Source organism: Camelina sativa, chromosome 17 (genome assembly GCF_000633955.1).
Source record: "Camelina sativa cultivar DH55 chromosome 17, Cs, whole genome shotgun sequence".
Classification (NCBI taxonomy): Eukaryota; Viridiplantae; Streptophyta; class Magnoliopsida; order Brassicales; family Brassicaceae; genus Camelina; species Camelina sativa.
Window position 1 is genome coordinate 35,420,112 of NC_025701.1, and position 15,467 is coordinate 35,435,578.

Below are 15,467 nucleotides of genomic sequence, written 5' to 3' on the forward strand. Positions count from 1 at the left end.
AGGAACAAAGAAGTTTTCCACTCTCAAATAAAAGATAAAAGATTTCTTGATTGAATGATTTTCTCAAATGAGATTACACGTGTTTATATAGGGATAGAAAACTTGGTCACAAAGCCAAGTATTGATTATTCTTGAAACTAAAAACATTAAAGATCCTAAGTTGAATGAAGACCAAACTCTTGGTGCATGTTTCCTTCCTCCAAAGTGACTTTTGGTGCATGTATCTCTTATTTTCGTCACTCTTCTTAGCCCACAAAATAAAGTGATTATTTTGGGCTTTCTTGGGCTTGTATTAGGCTGAAAGTTGACTAGACTTGATAGACAACATCCCCACTAGAATTTCCCATGCTCACTTTGGCCATAAACTCTTGACTTGACCCATTATATGTTTCCTTTTTCTTCTTTCTCTTTGACTCTTTGATCCAACTTGCTGATGAGAAACAAAATTGGCTGTACCATTTCTTCCTCTTGGGATTAGTACAAACACCTCCTGGTTGCCAAACATAATTCTGGAAGCACCTAAACCAATTGGACCTAAAACTCTTCATGTGAAGAACTAGATTGACCTCATTTGGCAAATGAAGCGTAACTTTGTGGTTTGTTAGCCAAATCTTGTGTTCTTAGACTTGTTGGAAACACAAGAGATCCATTTAAATCCTTCAACTGATTTCGTGTCGAAATTGTTGCTGAACTGGTCTGTGCAATACAATGTTTGGCTCACACGTGAAACTGGGACTCAGATAGATCCGCTGACTTGAAATATCTATATCTTTCACATATGAACTGATATTAATGTGATTCCAATTCTCCATGGTTCTGGAATGGATCAAGATTCCATAAAACTTTGGTTCATAGCTTGAATCTGTCTGATTTGATTGGAATCCTCCGTTGAATGCTCGTAGGTCCAAATCGCGTAGCCATGAGTTGACCTGATTTGTAACATAAATAACTCCTTCATACAAACTCTGATTGGACTGATTTCACTTCGATATATGCTCTAAGTGAGGTAAGAATGTATCCAAAATAGTAGTTTGGCTGGAATAATTGATCTTTGACTCCGTTTGTGTTGAACAAGGCTCAAGAGTCGTCTTGGATGGTTTCATGATCATATCATGCTCCTACATACCGCAAACTCTTATGAGCTTGAAAAACCTCATGGGCCTTGTCTTTAAGAAACTGTACTCTATCCCGACACTTCCCCTGCACCCCAAAGACATTACCGCATCTCCACTTCCAACCCCACCACACAGCTGTCACAAATAAAGTTGCCCAAGGACAACCATAACTAACAGTCTGCAGACCCAGGTTAGTATAGAACCATTCCATTAAAGACATTGTGAAAAAGGATGCTCTCCATTGTCGAGGAACCAGCCTAGTCGACACACTTGACATAACAGGGCAGTTTCGGAGAACATGTAATAAAGACTCCTCTCCACTCTTGCAAACTTGGCAAGTCCCACTCTCACAAAGATGTCGTCGTTGACGCTCCATATTTGTCATCACCACTTGATGTAAACCCAGCCAGATAAATACCTTGATTCGCTCAGTAGCTACTACCCTCCAGAGACGATCATATAGAAACATTAAATTCGGCCTTAGCGTGTCATCCCGCATAAGAAACTGATATGCAGTGCGAACTGAGAATTTCCCCAGTGGATCCTCCCCCCAGGAGATCCTATCATGCCCAACAGACACATTATCAACCACCATCGCTGTCAGATGCAGTCGAATCTCCTCTGAAACATATGGGTCAATACCACTCCATTGCCACCTTGTGCTGATGTTCCACATATCACACACCCTCAACTCCTTGCAACCTGGTAACAACAACCCCGTAGTACACTCACGAAGTGGGACAATCAACAACCATTTTTCCTCCCATAACCGAATACTCCTCCCATCACCCATGACCCAACTTATACATGGGCATATCACATCAGTGACACCCGAAACCACACCTCGCCAGGTGGAGGACCATGTAGTCTTAGGGTTAGTCCAAGAACAATCACGAATGTTCGTTACCTTATACTTGCTCTGCAACACTCTGGCCCACAAACTAGTACAGTCATTCAACAATCTCCAACCCACTTTAGCCAACAGAGCTTTATTCATCAATCGTGTTGAGCGGATCCCTAGACCCCCTTCCTGCTTCGTCTTACAGACCTTACTTCAACCCAGTAAATGTTGTTTGCGCTTCTCAGAAGTTCCTCCCCACAAGAAAGAGCGTGATGCTTTATTTAAACCATCAAGAACATACTTTGGAAGAGCAATAGTGCTCATAGCATGAACTGGAATTGAGGACAATACAACCTTAGTCAAAGTCACCCGTCCAGCTAGACTTAAGACTTGTACCCTCCAACCCGACAATCTCGATGACACCCTTGCCAGAATCTCCCTAAACGTATCTTTGTTAATCCTCTTGTGCAAAATTGGCATGCCAAGATACTTCCCCAAGTCACGTGTTGACTTGATGCCACTCGCATCCGTAATCAGTCTCTCCAAATCACGCGTTACATTACCAGAAGAAAAGATTTTGGACTTTTCAAGGCTCACTTCTGGCTCGACGCAGAGCAAAACCTCTCTAAGACTCCCTGAATCACCTGAATCTGAGCTACAGAAGCTTCAACAAAGAGAATGAGATCATCAACAAAACATATGTGTGAAAGTTGAGGCCCTCTCTGAGACAATTTGAAAGGCTTCCACTCTTTTGCACCAACAGCTCGGTCTATTTGGTGACATAACCTCTCCATACAAAGCACAAATAGATAGGGGGATAAAGGATCCCCTTGGCGAAGACCTCTTTGTGGTTTGAAAGAACTTGTTTTCTCACCATTCCATAACATAGTCATCGAAGGACCCGTCACACACTTCATAATCCACCTTATCCACTCCTCTGGTAGTCTTACGGCTCTAAGAGTATCTTCAAAAAAATCCCACCGAATACGATCATAAGCTTTTTCCAAATCAAGTTTTAACAACATCCACCCTTTTATACCTTTTTTACGCCTCATCGAGTGAACTGCCTCTTGGACAACCACAATATTGGCTGTACTCAACCTGCCAGAAATGAAACTTGACTGAGCCGGACCAATCAAGTTCAAGATCACCCGCTTCAAACGTATAACCATCGTCTTAGTGATGATCTTAAACAGAACGTTACACATACTTATTGGTTGGAATTGGGCTATGTTCTCCGGCTTTTCCACCTTTGGAATCAGAGCCACTAAGACATCATTCAAGCCATTCGGTAATTGTCCTGTCTCAAAGAACTGAAGGACCAAACGGGACACAGACTCTCCCACAGTATCCCAACAATCTTGATAGAAAATATCCTGATAACCATCAGGCTCCGGGGCTTTAAACGCACCCATACTCCGTATTGAAGTCTCCACATCCGAGCCTACAAAAGGTGAAGTCAGAGCTATTAACTCACTATGAGCAAAACAAGGAAATCCCTGCGGAGGCAGAGTCTCAACAACATCTTCCACGTCCTCTGTAGAATAAAGGCGACTATAATAACTCACAGTCAAGTCCTCCAATTCTCCCATATCAGAGACCCAACGACCCATATCATCTTTCAACATTTCAACTTTATTCCTACGCCTGCGAATAACAGTAGAAGTGTGGCAAACATTTCTTCCTGCTCCAAAACCGCATCAAACTCTTTACTCAAGATATCTTCTTTACTCAAAAGATCATCAGTTTGAATCACTTCCAGAAGATCCTGCAGTACCTTGATCTCATTCACAAGTTTCTTTTTTGCGCTGATGTATATCTCCAAAAACCTCTTTGTTCCAGCGTTTTTAAAGTAAATCTCAACCCTTCTAGCGCCTGTAGAGTGGAGAGATCACGATTCCAAGAGTTTAACACCAACTCTTTAAAACTCGAATGTTGTAACCAAGCTGCCTCAAAACGAAAAGGCCTCCTACTTGGATCATTTTTCAACTTCGGACTCAATTGGATATATAGAGGCACATGGTCAGAAGACAAGAAAGGGTGGTGAGACACTGAAGCCTCCTGCCATTTCAACCGTGTAGACGCAGAACAAAGCACCCTATCCAGTCTTTTGGCAAAATAATTCTCCCGCAAACGCCCTCGTCTCCATGTAAACCGATTATCCTTGAAACCCATGTCAATGAGAAACAAATCATTGATCCAGTCTCCGAAAGCAAGTGAGTCAGCAGACAGTCTACCATTCCCACCATCTCTCTCATCCACCCGAACGATGGTGTTAAAGTCTCCACCAACAATGAGTGGATCTGTAATACCCTGTATTTCATCTCAAAGCAAACCCCAAAGACCACTTCGACGACTAACAGTAGGAGCAGTGTACACCGCGATAATGTGTAAAGTTTCCTCACCATCAACCAACTTAGCGTTAATAAACTGGTCGTACGAATTAACGATTGTCACATCACCTATTCCCGACCTCCATAACAACCACAACCCTCCACTTTTCCCAACCGGATCTACTCTAAAGGAATTTTCAAACCCCAAGCCTTGACAAATACGTCTCGCTCTATCACCACCCGCGTGAGTCTCAAACATAGCAAGAACATCTGTACTAAACTTCTTCAGAATGTATCTAACTGACCGGCGAAAGTTGGGTTTATTTGCCCCCGACAATTCCACAACAAAAAATTAATCATCTTTATAAAATTGATACCAAACATATGAATTACCGGGGCAGCCTGTTATGCATTTTCACTCTCCGCCATACCCGTCAACGGAGCATTCTCCACAACAATGTCCTGATGGTCAGTATCTTGTGGCAATCGACAGGAAACACCCACTCAATCCCTCCCGATAGCCCCACCATTATGTTGCCCCACCGCCGTCTCTCCGTCAGCGACAAATCCATCACCCAAGCGACAAGCCCCCGGACCCTCTGTCCGCAATCGCTTCCCAGAGGCAGACAACTCAACATCACCCTTACCCAGGCCAAAACTTAAACCCCGTGTAGACCTATTCTGTTTTGGTTTGGGCTTTGGCCCATTAAGCCTCAAAGCTTTTTTCTCCATCGTTTTGGATCCTTCGGCCCCTTTTTCCTGAAATACACCCTTAAATGCACCAGAGGTTTTTTCAAAATTACCTTCCCCTTATTGAGATTCGCCAAAGATATTTCATTTTCCTTATTGCCATACAACGAATCCCCAATTTTCCTTACTTCACACGATCCCACATCAATCTCCAAATTGCCAAATTTGTTAGAAATGGCAATATTCTCGAAAACCTTCCTAATCGGGATTTCCCGAGGATTGTGTCCTTGATTCCCATCCAGGTTTTTTCGAACGGCCAGCGGTTTAGCAACTCTCCCTCGGTGACGAACCGCCGTGAAACCATCCTGCGTCGGTCTACTCCCACTTGATTCTGCACCCACCGGCTCTGACACCGCAACCAACCCTCTCTCTTGAACCGTCTGGGGACATGTATGAATCAAGTGACCATATAGTCCGCACTTAGAACAAATATTAGTGAGACCCTCATATGATACATAGTACCGCTCCCCGTTTACCAGCACCGTACCTTTCAAAGGTCATCTCAAATCCACCTCCACACAAACCCTCGCAAACCGAGCCCTCTCAAAGGTTAGGGTTGTCAAATCCACCTTGACTGGCTTCCCCAAACCCTTTACAATAGCCACCAAAATCGAACGATGGTAAAAACTCAATGGGAGATTTGATAGCCTAACCCACACTGAAGTCGTGGTCATCTCATCCCTTAGTGGATCAAACTCCGGTGACCAAGTCTGCATGAGAAGGTAATTCTCAAACACCCTCCATGGACCTCCCGTGAGAGCTGCCATGTATTCCTCTTCCTTCTCAAAACAGATCATAAAAAACTAACGCGGGAGATCCATAACAGAAATCGCCCCAACTGGCTTCCACATCTCTCGCAACCTCTTACTTAACACAGCTACCGAAATCACTCTCCCTAGATCCTTAACAATCATACACTCCTGCCACAGACTATGCATGACCGCCAACACCTCATACCCAATCGTAACCACTGGTTCCCCATCTTCCCCATTTGGAAACGCCAATGACAAGTCACAAACTTGTCATCCAATAGATCCTCTGGATTGGGCATCCCGCCGGGACTACCACCAATGACCTTGTTCACCCACACCTTCTGACCATCATGAGGGTCTCCTGGTGGACGACCCCCATCACCCACCTCCATCACCCACCTCCATCATCATCGCATCTTGCTCGCTCGGGTTCATAACCCTAAAATCTCCCGCACTCATCTTTTTTCTAATTTTTCTATAGTCCAAGCAAAGTGTTTATGTGTGGAACTGTCAACAATTTCCATTTTTATTTATTGCGTTAGGTAAAATTTTTTTCTTTTTTTGAAGTACAATGTTCCTTTTTATATCATAACTAGTATTATACCTGGTGCTATGCACCGAAATTATATCTTAATTACATTACAAATTTTACAAAAATAAAAAAAAACTGTATAAATTTTTTATTATTATGGTTAACAAACCCAATTTACAGTTACATGGCACACATTAACTAAATTATAATATGTCACAAATAGAGTTGTACACAAAGATTAGTGATAGCAAAAGAAAATTCTTAAAGATGCCATAAATTGTTGACTTAGTAAATATGATGTTAAGGTAGAGAAGATAAATTAAAGATATGAAGATATATAATTTATTTCTTATTTGGTTGTATCATAGAAACAATTTACCTACAATAAAAAAAAAAGGAAAATGTTCTTTACCTAAAACATGGTGTACTTAAAGATCATTTGGCACCAAATTTTTGGAATTGACGTTCTACTTTCACAAATGCCTCAAAGATGAAGATTTGACTTTCTCAAAAATGGCTTTTCTCTCTATTTTTTACTGATAATTTGAGAAGGATCAATGAAGAAATTAAAAAATGGAATAGAGAACTGATATTGGAGAAGAAGAGAGATTAAAAAAAAAAATAGTGAGAATGGTATTCTTTCTCCCATAGAACGTAGCAGTAAAAGGAAAACTATCACTTTTTTTATCAATTAACTTTCTTTTTCTTAATTTAGTTTCTGCTTAATTTTGATAAACTTGCCCACATGTCGGTATTAATTGATCAACTAACTTATTTTTAGTTGAATAGATATGTAATTTGTTTTGTTTTTCTTTCTTTACCACAATTTTACTTTTATTTATTTTATTTTTTGAAAAATAATTTGTTTTCTCGTTAGCTGGATTTTAGGAATTTGTTTTAATTATGTAGTTTTGCTTTTTTTTTTCTCCACGATATTTTTTTGTTTAACGATTGTTTGTAAAAATAATGTTTTTTGCTGATGTGTCAAATAAATATTGGTAGAGTGACTTGTGCTTTATAGTATAAAGGATTTTAAGGCTTTCTTTTGCTGTATTTTATAATATTTTCTCCAATTTTTACGTACAATTTCTATTAATATAACAATTTATGACTATTTGAACTATGCAGTATATTTTTCTATTGGTTGAAATTTTATAAATGACATAATATTTATTGTTTATTAATCTTTGTGTTTTTACCTTAAAACTTTTATAGGACTAGAAGTACTATTTAAATATCTATATCATCATAATAAACCATATTTTAAGTTTAATTATACATTTCATCTTAATGCATATAACTAAATATTTTATACCAGACACAATTAATACATTATATCAAATATGTATCTTAGTTAGAATCATAAATACAAATAAAAATTAACAAAATACAATTCACAACAAAAACTGAATCAACATTATTTAAGATGTATTTGTTATGTTGTTATCTCATAAGTACTAATTTTACCTCGTGTTATAATCAATTTTAAATGAGTGTTTATGTCATAACTGGAAATGTCAATTTCTCCCGCACTCATCTTTTTTCTAATTTTTCTATAGTCCAAGCAAAGTGTTTATGTGTGGAACTGTCAACAATTTCCATTTTTATTTATTGCGTTAGGTAAAATTTTTTTCTTTTTTTGAAGTACAATGTTCCTTTTTATATCATAACTAGTATTATACCTGGTGCTATGCACCGAAATTATATCTTAATTACATTACAAATTTTACAAAAATAAAAAAAAACTGTATAAATTTTTTATTATTATGGTTAACAAACCCAATTTACAGTTACATGGCACACATTAACTAAATTATAATATGTCACAAATAGAGTTGTACACAAAGATTAGTGATAGCAAAAGAAAATTCTTAAAGATGCCATAAATTGTTGACTTAGTAAATATGATGTTAAGGTAGAGAAGATAAATTAAAGATATGAAGATATATAATTTATTTCTTATTTGGTTGTATCATAGAAACAATTTACCTACAATAAAAAAAAAAGGAAAATGTTCTTTACCTAAAACATGGTGTACTTAAAGATCATTTGGCACCAAATTTTTGGAATTGACGTTCTACTTTCACAAATGCCTCAAAGATGAAGATTTGACTTTCTCAAAAATGGCTTTTCTCTCTATTTTTTACTGATAATTTGAGAAGGATCAATGAAGAAATTAAAAAATGGAATAGAGAACTGATATTGGAGAAGAAGAGAGATTAAAAAAAAAAATAGTGAGAATGGTATTCTTTCTCCCATAGAACGTAGCAGTAAAAGGAAAACTATCACTTTTTTTATCAATTAACTTTCTTTTTCTTAATTTAGTTTCTGCTTAATTTTGATAAACTTGCCCACATGTCGGTATTAATTGATCAACTAACTTATTTTTAGTTGAATAGATATGTAATTTGTTTTGTTTTTCTTTCTTTACCACAATTTTACTTTTATTTATTTTATTTTTTGAAAAATAATTTGTTTTCTCGTTAGCTGGATTTTAGGAATTTGTTTTAATTATGTAGTTTTGCTTTTTTTTTTCTCCACGATATTTTTTTGTTTAACGATTGTTTGTAAAAATAATGTTTTTTGCTGATGTGTCAAATAAATATTGGTAGAGTGACTTGTGCTTTATAGTATAAAGGATTTTAAGGCTTTCTTTTGCTGTATTTTATAATATTTTCTCCAATTTTTACGTACAATTTCTATTAATATAACAATTTATGACTATTTGAACTATGCAGTATATTTTTCTATTGGTTGAAATTTTATAAATGACATAATATTTATTGTTTATTAATCTTTGTGTTTTTACCTTAAAACTTTTATAGGACTAGAAGTACTATTTAAATATCTATATCATCATAATAAACCATATTTTAAGTTTAATTATACATTTCATCTTAATGCATATAACTAAATATTTTATACCAGACACAATTAATACATTATATCAAATCTGTATCTTAGTTAGAATCATAAATACAAATAAAAATTAACAAAATACAATTCACAACAAAAACTGAATCAACATTATTTAAGATGTATTTGTTATGTTGTTATCTCATAAGTACTAATTTTACCTCGTGTCATAATCAATTTTAAATGAGTGAAATTTATAAAATAAAAACAAAGAGACATTCTCATCAAATAACTGAAGATTCATTCCTATAAATTATAATTTATTTCGAATTATCTTATGTTTTAACATATGCATTACAAAAATACATGTGTTGAAATTATAAAATCAAATATATTGATTTTGTTAGTTTTCATTTTTGATTTAGAAAATATTTTTTTTTAAATATAAACATGTAAAATTCTGTAGATATAATTAAGTTGTCCTACTACGTTTATAAAAAAAAAAAATTGACATGTGTCAACATCTGAATGATACAATTGACCCGTGTCACGATCTTGTTAATTAGTAATTTTGTCATCGAACTTTATATAATAAGATTATAAAATTATTATTCTAGTGTATTTTTAAGATATATAAGAAGAAAAATAGATTTATTTTGTTTTTTATACATGTCGTAATCTGAGATGATCATGTTAACAATTTGTCTCGATCATGTTAGATTCTTTGTTTTTTTTTTGTTTTTACAAATGTTGTAAATTTTATATCAATAAGTTAACACTGGTGATCATGTTAGATAGTTTATTTTTTAGAAAACAATTAACTTTACAAATGTATTAATTCAGATAAATAATGTGACATGTATATTTTGTTAATGACAATTTCTATTAATATAACAATTAATGACTATTTGAACTATGCAGTATATTTTTCTATTGGTTGAAATTTTATAAATGACATAATATTTATTGTTTATTAATCTTTGTGTTTTTACCTTAAAACTTTTATAGGACTAGAAGTACTATTTAAATATCTATATCATCATAATAAACCATATTTTAAGTTTAATTATACATTTCATCTTAATGCATATAACTAAATATTTTATACCAGACACAATTAATACATTATATCAAATCTGTATCTTAGTTAGAATCATAAATACAAATAAAAATTAACAAAATACAATTCACAACAAAAACTGAATCAACATTATTTAAGATGTATTTGTTATGTTGTTATCTCATAAGTACTAATTTTACCTCGTGTCATAATCAATTTTAAATGAGTGAAATTTATAAAATAAAAACAAAGAGACATTCTCATCAAATAACTGAAGATTCATTCCTATAAATTATAATTTATTTCGAATTATCTTATGTTTTAACATATGCATTACAAAAATACATGTGTTGAAATTATAAAATCAAATATATTGATTTTGTTAGTTTTCATTTTTGATTTAGAAAATAATTTTTTTTAAATATAAACATGTAAAATTCTGTAGATATAATTAAGTTGTCCTACTACGTTTATAAAAAAAAAATTGACATGTGTCAACATCTGAATGATACAATTGACCCGTGTCACGATCTTGTTAATTAGTAATTTTGTCATCGAACTTTATATAATAAGATTATAAAATTATTATTCTAGTGTATTTTTAAGATATATAAGAAGAAAAATAGATTTATTTTGTTTTTTATACATGTCGTAATCTGAGATGATCATGTTAACAATTTGTCTCGATCATGTTAGATTCTTTGTTTTTTTTTTGTTTTTACAAATGTTGTAAATTTTATATCAATAAGTTAACACTGGTGATCATGTTAGATAGTTTATTTTTTAGAAAACAATTAACTTTACAAATGTATTAATTCAGATAAATAATGTGACATGTATATTTTGTTAATGACAATTTCTATTAATATAACAATTTATGACTATTTGAACTATGCAGTATATTTTTCTATTGGTTGAAATTTTATAAATGACATAATATTTATTGTTTATTAATCTTTGTGTTTTTACCTTAAAACTTTTATAGGACTAGAAGTACTATTTAAATATCTATATCATCATAATAAACCATATTTTAAGTTTAATTATACATTTCATCTTAATGCATATAACTAAATATTTTATACCAGACACAATTAATACATTATATCAAATCTGTATCTTAGTTAGAATCATAAATACAAATAAAAATTAACAAAATACGATTCACAACAAAAACTGAATCAACATTATTTAAGATGTATTTGTTATGTTGTTATCTCATAAGTACTAATTTTACCTCGTGTCATAATCAATTTTAAATGAGTGAAATTTATAAAATAAAAACAAAGAGACATTCTCATCAAATAACTGAAGATTCATTTCTATAAATTATAATTTATTTCGAATTATCTTATGTTTTAACATATGCATTACAAAAATACATGTGTTGAAATTATAAAATCAAATAAAAAACTAAAGTTTATATAATAAATTATCTTTATTTTCTAAGTGTTTAATGAATTAAATTTAACAAATAGTATCTCTACATTAAACTTAATATATAAAAATAAAATAAAAACATTTTTATTTCAAATAAATATATAAAATAACTTTTTTGCGAAACAGAAAAAATATTACATTCTTATTTGTTTGTAATGTTGTAAGAGCATGTATCACACATGACAAATTTGATGGATCTGGTGTCCATAGCGGTTACCTGGAGGCTTGAATCAAAGTATTATTATCTGAAAGATATATATACCAACTCTTACTATTTTATTATTTTTTATTTCTAAATGCATGCTGAGAAACTAGTTAAAAGTCTCCCAATGTAAATGCGATGCTTGGCAAATACTTACTGGCCAATCATGATCATGGATGTAAGCGCCAGCAAGTGTTTGACGTCGGTCCAACACTAACTAAAAGATTTATATACCATACAAGACTGTGTATGATAGTATGAGGGCATTAATAGTACCTATACTTTTTGTTTTTAGTAATATTCCTCTCACCACCACAAATTATATTCTTGGTAGTTGGTGGTACGTACACAGTTACCAGCCGCTCCTTAAGTAGGTAGCGAGTGTACGCTGTTTGTAAAACAGTCTAAGGACCATTTGAAGTAAAACGTAACTCGCAAAGTTTTTGTAACTGTCTTGATATGATGATGCACCCGAATATTATTTAGGTAAGACGTAATATATCAAATCAGTGTTGTATAATAATCGACGTAACTGTCTGTCATATATGAAGCAATATAAAGCAAGCGGAACAAAAAGATCATTTTTTTTTTGTCGTTATTAATTAACTTAGATTAACACGTTACACATCTTAACTCATGTCATTTTGTTTTGATTAACAATTTTATAAAAGAGATTATTCAAATTTGTGAATATGAAAATATCAGAGATTAAAAATAGAGGGGAGACAAGTATATGATAAACAGATGGGAGATATATGAATATGAAAAGATCAGAGATGCGATGGTGGGAGTTGAAGAGGCTGGAAATCATGGCGGAGAGCAGCTTCCCAGATGGCATGGAGACGGAAAAAGTTGCAAGTATTACCGCAGTCATGCTCCTCCCAACCCTCAAGGGCATGCACTACGCCTCCTATTCTCCATGCACTCATCACCCTCCTTCCCAGCCAGTTCTGGAATAAACCATTCATTCGCTATTATCCACATATTCGAATATGTAATCCATCAACTTATATTACAAGAGTAACACATATTCGAATATGTATTCTATCAACTTATAATACAAGAGTAACACATATTCGAATATGTAGTCTAAACCGACTTAGATTTCCTTGAAAACAAGGGATTTGTCGTCGGTTTGTAAACCAACTATGCTTCTCCATAGATGATTTTTGTTTTTTAAACGTAAAAGTGAATGTCGTTTGTTAATAATGATGTCTACTCCACGTCACACCTCATTACTACGTTTTTCAAACTGATGCTTTTTGGTTTAAAAATGGGTTTAGTATCGACGTCAAGGTCAAAGTCTAGCACGGTACTTTTTGTAGTGTTCTAAGCTATATACCTCACACGAGTCGATGTTTTGGGCACACTTGGGAACAAGCATAGCTGGAGTGGAGTGGTAGAAACAGTCCTTGCGGAGTTTATCCGGTGGGAACTGTGAAAAGGGAATGAAGAGGGTTCCTTCTTTTGCCTTCATCTGTTCTTCTTTCCCTAGTCCATCCCCCACCAACCATACCGTTGAGGAGTAACAGTTATTGCTTGAGAACAATACAAGATTCTCGTCGGCCCCAGATTTGATGAGTTTGGTGTATTCCTCCTCGCGTAACACAACCACCTATACATACACACACATTAATTGTTGTTTGACATGAGAAGCTGATCAGTGGATTCTGTTTTCACAAATATTCAAAGTATACCTTAATGCCTTTTTGAGATAGAGAAAAGACAATGGCTGAAGCAATCTTGGTGATATTGCCTCTAAAGACAACTTCCGTGGTCCCCTTTGGAATGCTGTTAACCACAACTGCAGCTGCCATGCTGCTTCCATCTACTAGCCTTATTTTCAACTTTGGATGCTTTTGCACGTACAATTCTCCATACCCGTTTAGCTCCTCCGTCTCGTTAATCATGAGTTAATTAGTCACTTATCCGAGATAGTAATTTATATATATAAAAGATGACTCTGAAGTAATAAATGAACTTACAGTGTTCATCAGGCCGAGACTCATTACTTTCACACCCTTCTCATCTGCTTCAATGATAGCTGCTTCAATGATATTGTTTATGGACCTATGGTGGCGCTGTGATTTATACTGCCGCCACGTGTTTATGTGGAAAAATTAGTATAAAAGTTTAATAAAGGTTATTTTGTGTAAATTACAGTGTTATTTATTTGCGACGTATAAGGTTATTAAAAATGCTTACGTGAAATTCAAACTTGGGAAGGAGGTGAGAGTGAAGGATGAGGTTGCGGACACGATTTCGCTCAAAGACAAAGGTGCATGAGGAGACAGCGAAGGTGAGGAAGAAGGAGAAGAGAAGGGTGAAGGGCCACATGGAGTAGGTGAGGTACCATGGGGATCGAGACCACAAGGGGCGAGAGGAGAAGGACGAGAAGCCAAGGCGCATTTGGTAGATGGAGTCGCGTGTAGTGAGGTGAGTGAGGTGGATGACGTCAGGTGATTCCTCCTTTCTCTGCAAAGAATTTTCGTATAAGGATTCGCTGCACTTGTCGGTCGTCCCGTAGATGTAGTCGTAGATGGGCATGAACAGAGAGTAGTTGGTCCTGAACTGAGTATGGTGGAGCGAGTGGAACCTTGAACATATTTGATGTCCATGTTATGTACTTATATATATGAACTGAAATCTTAATAGTGTAAGTATATATCGTGTTAACGTACGAGGGGGTGTAGCAGAGGAACTTGAGGGGAGGAAAGAGGTGGAAGAGACGTTTAGGGAAACACTCAAAGTTGCAATGTCCCAAGTTGTTCATGAAGTCTATATATGTCATGTATGCAACGACGGAAAATATGGAGAGGATCCCACAAAGGGACGCCGCTACTAGGGGTATGGCGAAGAGTATTGTGTAGGCGATGTGCTCGGCGAAGGGGTGCACCACAGCTGACAAGTTTGATATTAAAAATATTATATGGATTGATGTGTAATGTGTACACATTATATAAAAATAGAAGAAAATGTTGGATGAAGGTACATACACGTGATGGGCTCGGTGACGATGGAGGAGTGGTGGTGAGAATGGTAGCGGGAGTAGAGGAAGTGGTGGTGGAGTGCTCTGTGAAACCAGTAGTATAAGAACTCGACGGGACCAGCGTGAACTAGAGCAATAAGGATGGCTCCGTCTAGTCTCCAGATGGGGACGCGGGAGCTGCCTGGGAGTTTGCTGTTGAGGAGATACATAAAGAGAGTGTTGAAGATGATTTGGTCGTCCCAAGAGCGTTCTCGGTCCACTTGCTCAAACTCAATGGGCTTGTCCACGATCTTTTTCGTCCCCTTGGCCGTCTTCTTACGCGACACGCTGATCCATATCTGACTGTGAACTATTCTCCACAGCATTAGTGCCACTATCAGCATACGCCCTAGATCCTTCTCCTCCTCCTCCGCTGTCATGTACGAATATATGCTTCCTATTGCTAACGGGACCACCAAGAGGTACTTAAAGCCACCAAGGGGACTCCATGGCCATTCCGTCAGAACTCCCGGCCTCGACGCCATCGAAAGGTACTTGAGCTAATACTGGAAGAAGTTTGAAGGAAGTGCGTTTGAAGTTAGAATGTAAGGCACACAC

General features: G+C 35.4%; 1 protein-coding gene across 3 annotated transcripts; it reads right to left on the reverse strand.

The window, feature by feature from the left end:
- LOC104759026 (protein CER1-like 1) lies at positions 12,492 to 15,394 on the reverse strand. Of its 3 annotated transcripts, XM_019239289.1 has the most exons (8): positions 14,878 to 15,394; positions 14,685 to 14,782; positions 14,563 to 14,582; positions 14,087 to 14,477; positions 13,867 to 13,974; positions 13,579 to 13,779; positions 13,224 to 13,496; positions 12,492 to 12,831 (listed from the first exon to the last, which is right to left on the reverse strand). In XM_019239289.1, exons 1-8 carry the CDS (start codon positions 15,392 to 15,394, stop codon positions 12,652 to 12,654), a joined length of 1,788 nt encoding a protein of 595 aa, XP_019094834.1. In that variant the 3' UTR covers positions 12,492 to 12,651. The 3 variants fall into 3 exon arrangements, with proteins under 3 accessions (XP_019094834.1, XP_010480306.1, XP_010480305.1); XM_010482004.2 differs by having other exon boundaries at positions 13,867 to 13,962; positions 14,563 to 14,782; XM_010482003.2 differs by having other exon boundaries at positions 14,563 to 14,782.

Excerpts from the sequence above, each read along its gene's own strand:
- LOC104759026 (XM_010482003.2), bottom strand. The coding sequence starts at position 15,394 with ATGGCGTCGAGGCCGGGAGTTCTGACGGAATGGCCATGGAGTCCCCTT. Across the intron at positions 13,780-13,866 it reads GTCTCGGCCTGATGAACACT|ACGGAGGAGCTAAACGGGTA; the intron begins GTAAGTTCATTT and ends ATGATTAACGAG. Across the intron at positions 13,497-13,578 it reads TATCTCAAAAAGGCATTAAG|GTGGTTGTGTTACGCGAGGA; the intron begins GTATACTTTGAA and ends GTGTATGTATAG.